Source organism: Choloepus didactylus, chromosome 4 (assembly GCF_015220235.1).
Source record: "Choloepus didactylus isolate mChoDid1 chromosome 4, mChoDid1.pri, whole genome shotgun sequence".
NCBI lineage: Eukaryota > Metazoa > Chordata > Mammalia > Pilosa > Megalonychidae > Choloepus > Choloepus didactylus.
In genome coordinates this window covers 37,836,057-37,850,101 of record NC_051310.1, presented here as the reverse complement: position 1 = coordinate 37,850,101, position 14,045 = coordinate 37,836,057, and the positions used below count along the sequence as shown (strand labels likewise).

At 47.7% G+C, this 14,045-nt stretch overlaps 1 protein-coding gene across 3 annotated transcripts in view; it reads left to right on the top strand.

The window, feature by feature from the left end:
* The window catches only part of RGS6 (regulator of G protein signaling 6), a 629,792-nt gene that overhangs the window by 595,650 nt on the left and 20,097 nt on the right, over positions 1–14,045 (top strand). For 2 of the 3 annotated variants that reach the window (XM_037832375.1, XM_037832377.1), the window contains exons 16-17: positions 9,542–9,631; positions 13,394–13,447. In XM_037832375.1, coding sequence (XP_037688303.1) covers positions 9,542–9,631; positions 13,394–13,447 — 144 coding nt within the window. The remainder of the gene's footprint in view (positions 1–9,541; positions 9,632–13,393; positions 13,448–14,045) is intronic. The other variant, XM_037832376.1, reaches the window with a different exon arrangement.

Genomic DNA, 14,045 nt, shown 5'->3' with positions numbered 1-14,045 from the left:
GTTTCATATAATTTTCACACAATCTTCTTTTGATTTTTTTCAACCATCTAAAGTGTAAAAACTATTCTTAGTTCAAGGGAAGTACAAAAACAGGTGTGGTTTGCCGACTCCTGCAAAAGATAAATTATGAAAAATATATCCTGAAAATTATTGGAAATTTTCAAGAAATCCAGAATGATACCATATAGAGGGTTGGGGCTGGTTAATCCTCAGTTGATTAGGACAGAGTAGGTTATAGGAAACTTTGCTTGGGCATCTTAAGGGCAAAGTAGCAAACTTGGCAGAGGTTTCAGATCAGGGTTGAGTGTTACACAGCCGACCAAGGTGAAATCAGCCAGTGTTCTGAGATTCACGCTGACTTACCCACCCTGGCCAGCTCTGGCTGTCTGCACCAGTGAAGCAGGTGCAGCTCAGAAATTTCCATGTGAGGAACATGTGCTGAAAGGAGGTTAAAATCCACAGGAAGGTCCCTTCGCAGCCCACAACCATCAAGGACTTGCACTCAGATCTCCCAACTTGCTGGTTCAGAGTCTGCTCCTAAAATCACACCACCCTGGACTGTTGCACAGACTGTTGTACAGGGTGTACTGAGTACACCTTCTCGTACTGAGACCCGAAGGAACTCCGGCCCCAAGAGAGGAGCCCAGACCTGGGGCAGCAGGCTCTGATCCTCTCTGCCATGCACTTTCTCTAGGATTATATATCGAAGCCCATTAAACTTGCTCTCCTCAGTTTGCCCACCTGCTAAGAAGGAACGGTGACACCCAAGCCTCTTGAACCCCCCGTCGGGATCAGGAACTGTGATGGCTCCCTCAGCCGGTCATGATGGTTCTCAGAGGCCCACCACAGTGGTCAAAATGCTAATAGAAATATGAACACATGCCCTAACGTTAGCGGATGGTAGCCCAAGTGAAGGTGCAACTAGATTTATGGATCCATATGAAGTGAGAGCTGGAGGTGGGACGCAGGCTCCGTTCACAGGTTTTTTTGTTGTTTTTTTTTAATTGACTGCATGCATTGTTATAGCAAAGTTAATTGCCTGTGTTTGCTTCCTGTGGAAATATTTCACAGGACACCCTGTCAGCATGGGTCTGGCATTTGCATTTGTGTTTTGTGGCTCCGTTTGGCTTTTTTGAAAATTCGGGTCAAGTCCAAAGCTTCCATAAAGGTCTGTGGGCTGTGACCGTTCCTTCAATGTTTGCTGTGTTGTTCCAATTTCATATATTTAACCTTGGAAGGGTGGAAAAAACATCAAGGACCGTGACTTTTTTTAAGGACTCAATTCTTTATGCTAGGGATGGAGTTCTCTGTTCTCAACTGTGGCTATCAGAGGACCTGTGATGTGGTACCAGGGCTGTCACCCACATGCTATGTGCCTTAGTTTCCTCATCTGTAAAATTGGGGTGATGTCTTCTCTACAGTCCACCAAGGATTGTGGAGAAACCGGATGGGCTAATAGCCCTGCAAATCCTTTGAATAAGTAAAAAGTGCTATATATTTGTAAGTGTGAAGTCAAAAGATGAATGGCTTTATTATTTCCTGGGGTCTCATTATTTCAAGCTGGATCAAAATGGAGTTCTCTGAAGTAGATATTTGCTCTTAGAAAGGTTTCTTGAGGAAGAAATGCAAGAAATGTAGGTGGGAGCCAAATTTGGGGGTTCTTGAGTGTCTTCCTAAGGAATTTGAACTTCCTCATCCTGAAGACAGTAGGAAAGCAGCAAAGGATTCAAGTTGGAAAAGGGTGAATCTGATGGTGGTGGGCAGAATGGGCTGGAACCAGGAGAGAGATCTGAATCTCAGGGCATGTGATATAAAACTTTGCTGGCAGTTCTTGGAGGAAAGCATTAAACCACGGAAGTATCGAGAACCTAAGGCTCCCTCTTAAGGCCTATGCTCCTTTCCAGAGCCTTCACAGGTTCCATGGGTGGTGGGGAGGAGTCAGATGGCCAGCTCAGTAGCTCCTTGGTTTCCATTTAAAAAGCCTCAGAGGATCCAAGGATGTTCCAAGGACTGTGTCCCTGGGTCCATCCAGTCATTTGCCCATCTGCCCTTGCATCCATTTCATGAACATACATTCTCCCATTCAGATTGGGAGATCATGACCTGAGGTGTATGAGGTTCTGTAGTGAGGGAGGTTGCAAAGGAAATAGACGCAAGGATGGCTTTTTGCTCTCAGGCAGAGCTTGTCTAGGAGCACATCATTCTTTAAAAACCAAACAGTACAAAAAACAAAGCAAGCCTATGAAAACATGTCATTGAGATTGGATAGGAGTGGAAATATGCCCATCAATTCATTTAATGGACAAACTGGGGAGACCAACCCTGCCCACTGGCTTTGTTCCCTGCAGGTTCCTGCCTGGCCTGCCTAACACTGCCCAAGCACCGCTACTTGCCTGACTGGCAGTAGCTGCTGAGACCCCCTACCCTACTCTGTATCGTCAGTGTCTGGGCCCTCCAACCCCCTCTGGATTTGAAAGTTCCTTGACGGGAACAGAAATTTGGCCTTCTTTGCCCCATGCAAGTCCCTACAAGCTTTGCAAATGTTTGAAGTTTTAAAAAACTTTTCCTTGACATCTCAGTCCAGACTTACAGCACTCTCAGTTGTGCCTTTCATAGTAGGTGCTCAACAAAAAACTGATTAAATTAAATTTTTATAATATGCCAATTCAGCGAAACTTGGAACACCCACAGGAGTGCCAGATGTTCTAAGCTCTAGGAATGTAGAGATGCAAAGGAGGGTCCCTTCTCTTAAGAAGCCCTCCATCTAAGTTACAAAAGTTCACTTGGGCCATCGTCGATGTGTAGAATGATTCAAGAGCAATCACAAGGCCAGAAAGAGGTCAGGGTGATAAAGTACAGCATCAAGTCTACATCCACCTTGAGCAGACAAGAATACCTGAACCCAGAGTCCCTATTGTTACAACCTAAACTTGGATGATCAAAAGCTGCTCAATTAAGGAATGCAAGGCTTCTAAACATTTACTTTGTCTAAAAGTTAGATCACGGTGGAGTAGGATTTTATGTTTGCCCCAGGTTGTTCATAACTAAAAGTCTTCCTAGCCTGGTGCAGATCCTTAGTCTTTGTCCCAGTGGTGGAGGTAGTGGCATTGTATGCCAGGATCACAAGACTACACCAAGTTTCCTGGCATTAATTCCCAATTGGAGGGCATTTCCTGGCAGAATTCCATGCCAGGCATTTTTTAGTAAAGAATGCCTCAGTGCTGCTTGCTCCAGGAATTACTCATTTGATCCTGTGGGTGGTTCTATTTTGGGGGTGAACAACAGAGAGAGAGAGACATTTTGAAAGAATAAATCAGTGGTTTGTGATCTAATTCTGTTTATTACCCCGCAGACAAGTAGTTCCTGGAGAGAAGGCATCAGAAAATTAAATTCCAAAATTTCTTTGCACGTATCTGTTGATGCTTCTGAGCATAGATTTCTCCCACTAAGCCCTGTGGCCTTGAAGAGACAAGGAAAACACTTTTCTAAGTTAATTTCCCGTGGCGTTTGGGAAAAGGCAGTCTGGCAAAGCTGGCTTGGAAGAACAGAGATTGAGCAGCATCAAATATATCATGCCCTTTTGGCCAATTAAGTCGAACGTGTTTATGCAAATATATTGCAGGTTAAAGGCAAATGGTCATTTACTCTTACACCGTCTTACGACCTTGAGAGAGCAGGTTCCCATGGCCTGCTTAAGGGGACAAGGAAATGGTGGCTTCTCACTTAAGATGCACCTGACCCTGAAAGTCATCCAAAGCTACATCCATGAGGAGCCACAAACTGCCGTCTTTCACTAAGTGGATATTCAACTTGTTGCAGTGTCCTTTCTATATTTATTAAGCAGACACTGACTTGTAATCCAGATCAGGTCCTTACCAACCTGCAGTACCACCCTCTGTCCTTCTTCAGGACCCGGGTTGAAAGGAATTTTGATTTTCCCCAGGCTTCAGCTAACCATGCCTAAGATCTAAAGACCTTCAGTCTAAGGTGTTTTCACAAGTCCCTTGAAAGGTGAGATTTGGGGGATTTCTGGGAGATGGTCCTTGATATAGACTTGCTGCTTATGCCTTTTCAGTAGTCCCGGTTAACCTTGAGAGCTTTTCCAGATTAAGACCTTGGCCCCAAATGACATCCACAGCTTCCTTCAAGTGTGGAAGGCAGGCTGTACATGGCCTGCCTGTTTGGCAAGAAACCAGAACCTGGGCACCCCCCTGGGGACTACATCTCTGCCACTGCCAGCTGCGGTGGTCATGAACGGTTCCTGAAAGGAGGTGCCCCATATGCAAATGGAATGGCGAGAGGCAGAGGCATTTATTACTAGGATGACTCGGATTAGGACTTGAAAGGCAGGCCCTGGCCCTTCTGCTGACCAAGAATCACGGGACTCGAGGTCATGTTTCATCTGGGCTCAATAGCACTGACTTCCCTCAGAACCTCAGCTCGAGGACAGTGGAAAGCAGCATGTCACCAGTGGAAAGAACCTGAGCTTTTAGGTCATACAGCTCTGGGTTCAAGTCCTAACTCCATACTTACTTTGGGCAAGTCCCTTCATCTTTTAGTTTCAGTATCCTCATCTGTAAAATGTTTAAACCTAGACACTGATTCAGAGCAAACAGCACCAACAACTCAAATAGAACAGCTGTACTCTGTTCCTGTAGCCTCTCTGCTTCCAGTTTCCTCCTTCCCCCTGGAATCTTTTGATCTTCAGAGTCATCAACGTGTCATTCCTGGTAAGGACAGTGACAACACGAAGGCCAATTAGCATGTAATTGTCATAGTGCTTTTACTTGTATTTCCTCATTTAATTGTGTGATAGAGCTAGAAGAGAACACAGCCGGGACTTGAATCCAAGCCTTTGATTCCCAGCCCAGTCCCCTTTCCACCACCCCGTACAACAATGACGTGTTCTGTCCCGCAGTCTTGTCTTCCTTCCGGGGACTATAATGGACCCAGCAGAGCCCAAAGTCTTGTTGTTATTCCAAGAAAATTGGGTGTGGAGGACAGAGAGGAGGCATCTACACCTGCAGAAAAAGAAAAAGAAGGCCCTTATAAATCACAAGAAGGGCCCTTGGTCGCTGCTCAGTGCCCCAGCTGAGGGGCTTCCTGCTCCAGGAGAATATTCTGAAGCTGGGAAATGAGATCTGGGCTGCTTTAGGGACCCATAGCAAAGGGGAGGACATAAGGGCATTCTTAAAAGTCGTTCAGCTGCTGTGGCACGCTTGTGGCTTGAGGCCCTAGGCGTTTGTCTGATTACCTTCCGCTAACTCTTGTGAGGGTCACTGTGTTTTGTCTGAAAAAAGAAAGCAGATTTCCAAGTGCGGATTCTTGCAGGAAAACATTGATTTGTAGCAGGTGTGACTTTGAGACAGCTCGTCCCGCTTGCTCCCTCCAGCTCCCACATAGGTCTCAGAAGCCCCCGGATTCCAGTGGTTCCTGCTTCTGCTTTGTTTCTCAGGCAATCAGGGCACCTCATCACAGGACCCAGGCTTAAGACGGGAAAATGGAAGTGAAGCATCTCATCAGTGGAGACAGCCCTGTGCCACAACTGCCAACCGTACCCCACTCCCCCACCCCTTCTGGCAACAGTGGCTAAGATTTTTGGCATGAGTTAGGGCCCTAGAACCTCAGTTTCTCAACCTAGGTGCTTCCCCCATTGTGTTAGGAAAGCAGATGTGAAGTCTGATGGGTCTGCTTGTTCATAGTCAACTCAATCATCTTTCTTTGGATAAAGGAAGGAAGGGAGGGAGGGAGGAAGAAGACAAAAAGAAAAAAGAAAAGTTATTTTTTTCTAGCCCCTTAGGAATTCCCTCTCAGTGGGGCCTTAGCTAGTTTTGCCCATGACTCCCCTGCACTGTACAGATTCTGGGTATGCATTTCCCTTAAGACCAGTTGTCTGCAAAACCGGGGAAACAGACCAGAACCCCTCATAAGTCAGTCAGTAGAGGTCACTGCCAAGAGCTTTTATACACTTGCTGTCCCTGGCAGTGATAAACTCAGTGCATTTGGGAAATGGCCAAAGACCCTGAGTCCTGTCTTAATTCTTATTCCCAGAAAATCTCAGTGCTCTGTTCACCACCTCCTGTTTACTGTCTTTGTGTTTCCTAGACAAAGCTGGTGAGGAGGGAAAAACATCATTCCATAACTGGGTACATCAAAGGCTCCTTTTCTTGCTTGGGGGAGGAGGAGGAGGACAGGGGGGTTGGAGCCCTGCCTCCCTGGACTGTGGGAGAGACATGCCCAGGCCAGAGGGAGCCTGAAGTCCTGGGCCCTGCAGGGGACATGGGAGATCTGCACAGGTTCTAGGATTTTGGTTTTCTCAGACCCATGCCTTGGATATGCAATTATTGTTTTGCTTTTTGCTGTCTTGTTGGGTAATTTGAGACTGTCAGAATGATGGCCAAGGCCTGCCATGGAGTCAGCAGGGTAAGACCTCCTCATGCAACCTGCCCTCCAATAAGCCATACTCTCACGCCTGACCTTCTCCCCATACCAGCCCTGCCTTAGCCATGGCTTTGGAGTTGGCCAAATGGCATGCAGAGGATGAGCGTAATGCCCAAACTGCTCCTCTGACCCATGTCGACCCCCTGGAGAGTGGACTGCCACTGTCCACCACTCTTTCTTCCTTGCCCCTGGATTGACCTTCTTGCTGTGGTTGATCGGACTGTGCAGCTGCAAGACCAAATCTTCCCCATCTCCCATGGAATCGGGAGACACATTTCTGTCTACTCAGATCTTCCTACCTTGATGAGGATCTTTCTGGTTCACAGATCACCATTCCCCACCCCGGGCAGGGTAGGTCATCCCCAGTTACACCCCTTTCTAGCACCCTGTACTTGCACTTCTTCTTTGCAGCCCTTAGTTCAATTGGCTATGTATGCATTTGTGCTGTGTCTGTCTTGCCGAGTAGAATCAAACTTCTATGACAGCAGGAGCCTGTTCCCTTTTGTTGGGGCTGCAATCTCAGTGCCTGGCACTGTGTCTGGCATGTAGTAGAAGCTCAATAAGTATTTACTGAACATATTATTATGATCACAAATTTAGGCATCCATTCTATCCTGCTCTTTTACAAGTGACCAGTTCTTTCTTTAAATGGACCTGGATTTTCCTGCTCATAATGAGTCTAGAGGAAGTAGCTAGATAAGGGGTGTAATGGTGGAATTTCTTGGCAAGGCCAGAAGGGCTGGGTTAAGAAAGAGTTCCTTACTTCTCTTGGGGCAGTAGTGTGTATGCTATGAGATATACCTGAGAAAGGTCAATTTAGATTCCCCTGGGAAGTCAGAACAAGACGCAGAAACATGTTGCTTTGCAGAGAGGTTTGTAGAGGGTCCATGTGTTAATAGTAGGCCCCTCCAGATGACTCAGGGGCCACCTAGATTAACCTCTGTACCTAAAATTTACAAGTTAGCGTAATTTAAAGAGAACAAATGAAAGCAAAGACCACTGATATCCTACCCTCCGTTTGAACTGTGTCCATTAGGGACAAGCCAAGATGCTCACGCTTGGACTTCCTTTGAGCTGAGTGTAATCTCCGCTCTTCTTTCATGCAGAGAGCCAAACCGTAAACCAGAGTAAGTTTTGAGCCTGCACACTTGCAGAACATTAAACTCAAACAAGCATTTTAGTGAACGAAGAAACAATGTGGTCATTGTGTAAATGCAATTAACATTTGTCCCAGTGCTAGATGCTATGCATATTTAAAAGATAAAACACACCATTTCCATCCTTGAGGAACTTACACTTGAGTGGGGTAGATTTTTGTCTCAAATCTTAGTGAGGCATGTTCACGCTAAATCTATTAAATCAGAACACACGTGGGCTATCAAAATAGTCTCAGAACCAAGCTGTTTAATTTCACTTGCCTCTTGCAGTGAGACCACCCCCATTCATGAGGTTACCACCCAGCTTTTGTAAAGATGGGAGGCATTCAGGAAGAATGAAGCTGGTCCCTAAATAGGTCTTCTTGGGGTCCAGGTGAAGATGGAGAAAAATCCACATGTGGCCAAGGCATGTCTTGCTTCCCACTTTTGTTTTTTCTCTTGGTGGGTAAGGAGAGGGTCTTGGCAAGCCCTTGACATTGCCCCAACTTCCCTTGGGATGCAACAGCCAGCTGATGTGTTCGCCAGCTGATGTGCAGTCTCTGCCTACTCCTCCCTTCCCCTTCCCTGGAAGAGTACCCAAGAGGTCCTTAAGGATCAGTGCCCCCTCTCAGCTCCCTCCCCCCTCACCGACCAGCTCTCCACTCCCCATGAGCTTCACGGTATGAGGCACAAGCGTTCATCCGGGACACTCATCCCTACCAGGCCAGCCTCTGAATAGCAATCCACAGTGAAGGCCCAACCTCTCTCCTAAAAGATCTTCCCTTGGGACAGCCAAGCTTGCCCATGTGGCTGAACTGACTTCCATTCCAACTGAAAAATAACTCTGTTCAACTAACAAGTTCTCTCTTTTAATGGACCAGGCTTTTTCTGCCCTTAATGAGGACAGATGTGTTAGGAAGGGATGACAAGACGACAGGAATTAGCTAGAAGTTAGGGGTGAAATTTGTTGCCAAGGCTAGAATGTAAATGCCTCTAGCTGCCCAGGAGGAGAGATGGCAAAAGGCCACAGCATCTGCCCTTCCTGGACATAAGCCTCAGGCCTCACATGTTTGCCCACATGCCACATAATCTGGTTGCCAAGGGCACCCTCCCAGGAAGAGATGGTGGTGTGATGAGCATAAATTGACCCAATTGTATCATTGCCTGTGGTTGTGTTTTTTTTTCTTTTTTATTATTATTAAACTTGTTATGTTGAGATAAGTGTAGATTCACATGTGATTGTAGGAAATAATATGGGGATCCTGTGTATCCTTTACCCATTTTCACCCAGTGGTAACATCTAACAAAACTAGAGTTCAGTATCACAGCTATAATATTGACATTGCTACAATCCACTGATCTCATTCAGATTTCCTCAACTTTACTTGTGCGTGTGTGTGTATTTAGTTCTATGCAATTTTATCACATGGGTAAGATGTGTCAAGACACAGAATCATGCTATCACCACAAGGGTCCCTCCTGTTGCTTTTGTAACCACACCCATCTCCCTCCGTCTCCCCCCCCAATCCCTAAAACTCCTGTCAACCACTACTGTGTTCTGTTGCCATCATTTCACTTCAAGTATGTTCCATAAGTGGAGTCCTACAGTATGTAACCTTTGTGGGATTGGCTTTTTTTCATTCCTCATTATTCCCTTGAGATTCATCCAAGACATTGCGTGTATCAATAGTTCATTCATTTTTATTGCTGTGCCTGTGGTTTGAATCATTAAGCAAGACCACACCCCATTACAAAGCCTTTGAGACATGATCCTCAAAGATCTTTTATACTAAGAGTGAAAATAATGTTCTATTTGGTACTTTTGGCTGGAGAAAAAAATATTGCATGTTTTTCTTGACACATATAAGCACACTCAGATCCCTCTGTTTCATTCGGGTTGTAATTTCCTTTGGCATTGGTTGACAGTTCTTTCTCGTGTCTCCCCACCTCCCTTCCTCCCCCAGGAGCACATCTACAAGCTGATGAAGAGTGACAGCTATGCCCGCTTCCTCCGGTCCAGCGCATACCAGGACTTGCTGCTGACCAAGAAGAAGGTATCTTTGGGAAGGGCAGGCTTGCCTGTCTTAGCACTGTTGACTCTTGCCTGCTGCTTGCTGCTGGTGTGAAATGAGAATATCATTCCTTGGGTTTTATTTATTTTCTCTTTTCTTCTTTCTCTTCTCCTCCCCCTCCCACTCCAATTAAAAACCATTAGGATGGTCACCACCCCAGCCCACCCCAAGGTCCAGGATGCGGCATCCTGTCCCCATGTCTCCATTGCCTCCATCTGCATGTGCTGCTCACAGCGACACTGTGGCCAAATGCTCAGGCTGCAGCGCTCAGCACAGGAGCAGGGCTTGCAGTGAAACCCAGTTGATCCCTTAGGAAACCAGAGCGAGCCCCTCACTTCAAAGTCCAGCCTCCTCACCACTAACTTTCTCTCACTGACCTTTCCAGAGATGAGTATGACACATGGATTGGGCAGCCCCCTTGTTGGACAGAAAGCTTTATAGGATTCAAGGGGGAATCCAGCCCCGGAAGCCATCCCTGGGATTATTTCCCCTTGATACCCCCTTCCTTCCCTCCCCAATCCAACAGTGTTTGCTCTTCCTTTTAACTAAGAAGTAACTGCATCCCAGCTTCTTTGTCTTCCTCCACTGGAAACCAAACCATGGTTCCCTGCAGCCCCTTGGCATCATAGATTTGGAGGCCCAGGGATCCTCAGATGTGCTCAGGGGTGCCTGAGGCAGGGATGAACTCAGCTGGTTTCTGGGAGGAGGGAAGGAAAAGCCAGGTGAGGCAGCAGGTACCTGGGAGAGGGGGAGGCAAAAGAGACAGCTCCTGGTTCCAGTCTTCCTGCCAACCCTTGGCACTTTTCAGCTGTGATCTGAGACCTGTGTGTGGCTACGTGTGGCTCTACTTGCACCAAATTCCATGACTTCGTGACATGGCACTCAGGAACACGTGCACCCCTCCCTCTGTCCTCCTGGCCCCTTCCCCAGTCCCTGAGCATGTGGTTGTCCAACAACACGTTCTCTGTCAGGTCCGTCAGGCTGCCTCTCGCCACACAGCCCTCTTTCTGTGTGCTGTTGACCTCGTGTACGGGATCTTGTCTGTGTAGCTGGTTGATTCCAAATAACTCCAGAGTCTAGAAGATCATATATCCTGCTCTCCTGCCCTTGGGGATCCCTGAAAAGAGCCCCAATAGTCTGGGAAAGAGAAAGGGGCTTCTGAACTGCCTAGGTTGTCAGAAACCTAGCTTTCTTAGGGTGCCTGTGTCCCTTCTGTAAGGCATGGCTACTCCCATGGGAGTGTGTGAAGTCCGGCCTCTTGCCAACTCCCTCGCTGGAGGATGTTGGTGGAGGGGCTCTGATAGAGGGGGCTGAACCCCCACAAATATCTGATAACCATTATTTCAAGAACTGGAGGCAAGAGAAGAATTATGGAGTGTTTAAATATATCCAGCCCAGATCTCATGAAGGAAGGGCGGAGTAAGTTTTCCTTACTTCTTGTGGGCTCAAGACGTCTGATCTGATCACAGTTTGGGGAAGTTCTAAGGCTGTAACAGTTTGACCCAACTGGGCCTATCCATACACCTAGAAGAGAAGCCGGAGGCCAGTTGGTCTCAGTGTGGGTTTGAGCACAAGGAGAAAACACACATCAGCTCATGGAGTGGTGCTGAGTTATCTACACTTGCAAGTCCTTCATCATTAGAGGAAAACTTCTCAGAAAAGATTTCTTGTTGAGGAAGGACCCAGTGCCCTTCCCATAAAACGTTACAAGCAAAATTCATTAGGATTATCCTCCCAGCACCCAAATTAAGGGATGTTCTTGTGTCAGAAGTCCCTTGCAGACATCAACACCCTTTCAATCTCCAGGAAATTATCTGGCTATCCTAAGACAGTGACAAAAACTACTTTCACCTTCCATTTCTCCCTGACAGTCTCCAGGCATGGATCTGATTTGTAACTTTACACTTTTTGGTAGGCCTAGAGTATCTTTTGATATCAGGGGTGGGCTAACCGTGTGATATAAATGTCCAGGTCATAAAAGGGACATGAGATGCATTGTCTCCAGCTAAGAAAGGGGCTACGAATTGGCCTCACTTTCCTGCTAAGAAAGGCCCCTGACCAAGTCTAGAGATACAGCACAGCCTTCTGATCCTACATCCCTAATTCATCTGCTTTTGTAAACTTTTCAAAGAAAAAGAGATTCGCTCCAAAGGACCAGGCTCTCAGGGGTAGGTGAGTTGGGTTTGGAGGTCTTCTCCTGGGACAGTTAAGTACCAATGACAATGGTTTTCCAGGGCCCATGCAAGGCAGAGGAAACTGAGCCAGTCAGGCTGATTGCCACCCTCTGTGAGCAACTACTCGATAGTGAGAGGACCAGAAGTACGGCAGCAGGGCTGCAGGGTTTGGGACCAGCCTGACTTGAGCCAGATGTAGCTGCCTAGTCTTCCCACTGGATTGAAACTCAGTTCTGCCATCCCCAGAGCGAAGATTTGGTACAGTGCCCAGGGCCAAGCCTGTAGCCTTCAGTTTCCACATGCAAGGAGAAAGACCAGCCCAGCTCTGTGATGGTGTGTCGTTTGTGTTGTGTTTTCCTTCTGCATCCCCGGGTCTGTCTTCCAAGGGCCAGCTGCAAGAAGGGCCAGGACACTGCTGCCAGGAGGTCCCCACGACTGTATCCACACAGATGGCTGCCTTTTGCTTGTCGCCTCTGCTTTCAGCACTTCCCACAGACCCATAGACACCCGGCCACTTCTTCAGCTCCCTAATTTCAATTATTTGCTGTGTGTGTGTGTGTGTGTGTGTGTGTGTGTGTGTGTCCATGTGAGTGTGTGTGTACTCTCTGAATTTCCCAACCTCAGGTTCAGGACCCTGGAATGGGGCTCCCAGGTTTTGGGGGTGTAAAATTAGGCTCCTAAACCCACGCAGGCAGGAGGTTCGTGCACCCACCACACCGTCTACCCCTGTCATGGAGAGTGGCTGGGCCTAGGGGAGCCTTCCGGGGCTTTACCCCTCTTGGCCCAGTCCTGGGGGCTCCTTAGCTAAGAGTCCCAGGGAGCTTGCTGGCTGCCTGAGCCACCTGCGGCCTGTCGTGAGTGAACCCAGGAACGTGCACCTGCCTCAAAACTGAGAGAGATTTCCAGCCCAGAAGACTCCCCCTGTTACTGTCCTCTGAGCTCCCAAAACCCTCTGCCATTGACAAGGACGTGAACAGCCCCTCCGTGCTCTGAGGACATGGAGTGAGGGTCGGGAGGGGGCATTAAGAAGTTGGCCAACTTTCTGGCTGCTTCTGGGCAGGAAAATCTCAGGGGGAAAATGGTCCTATCCCAGACTCAGGGCGAATTCATGCCTTCACCTCCCTGAAAGCCCGTCTACCGCCTCCCAGGCCCTCGGAGCTACTCTGTTCTGTGTCACCTTCAGATTCACCACCTCACCTGGAACCCCAGGCCTGGGGTCCCAAGCAGCAACTACGGGGGGCACCTGTCCACGGGCAAGACCCGCTCAAAACCGCTGACCATGGTCACTCCTAACCCAAACCCTGAAGTGAGATGGATGATCCTGTGAGAAGCAAACACACCCCCTCCTCACTGCTCCGAGGAGACAGCGCCATTTCCTGTGGGGTTCTGTTTTCTCTCTCTCTCCCACTGATTCTGCAAACAGGGCTGGCTGCTTCTCTTTTCCCGTTTTCCACCTGTTTTGCTTTTGGTTTTTGTTCTTTAGCTGTGGCTGCTGCTGTTTGGAAACCATGTCTAAGCTGAAGGTTTTTTTTTTCTGTATTTTTCTCCCTACTTTTTTTTCCCCCTAAAGCCAGAAAGTGAGCAAGGTCGTAGAACTTCCTTAGAAAAGTTCACTCGCAGTGTGGTAAGTTCAGCTGGTTTTCTTCCCTCAACGTTTCTTTTTTGGTTTTGCTTTTGTTTGGTTGGTTTTTTTTTTTCCTCTTCTTCAGTTTTTTTTTTTTGTTCTTGTTGTTTTGTTGTTTCCTTTGGGGCGGGAGGGAGACAGTGCTTTCCCCCGTCAACACACCCCTTTTCTTTTGCAAGTGTCTGCAGCTTCTCTTCTAGGGATGGATTTGCAAAAAGACCTAGCAGCTACCTCTGCAGAAGGTGCACACGTGACCGCCCAGCCTCAGGCCTGGGCATTCAATCTTCTGTTCAGGGTTTTGAGGAGAAAAGTCCCTCCCCCTAACCCCTGCCCTTGGGGCTGTGTGGTTTGTGCATCTTCTGCAGCAGCCCAGGGAGAAGGCCATTTAACTAGACCATGAAAGAAATTGGCTCCAGCACCATAGCACATCTCAAAAAAAAAAAAAAAAGAAAGAAAGAAATCCAAATTTCCCTTTATGAACCCTGGCAGTCCCGCCGGTGCAGGTCGCAAGCTGCTGCTGCTGTGTGGGCGGCTTTTGCTGTGTACAGAGATTGGCCGTGCTGCATGGGACCTGGCAACGTGGCCTGGCTGGCGTGTA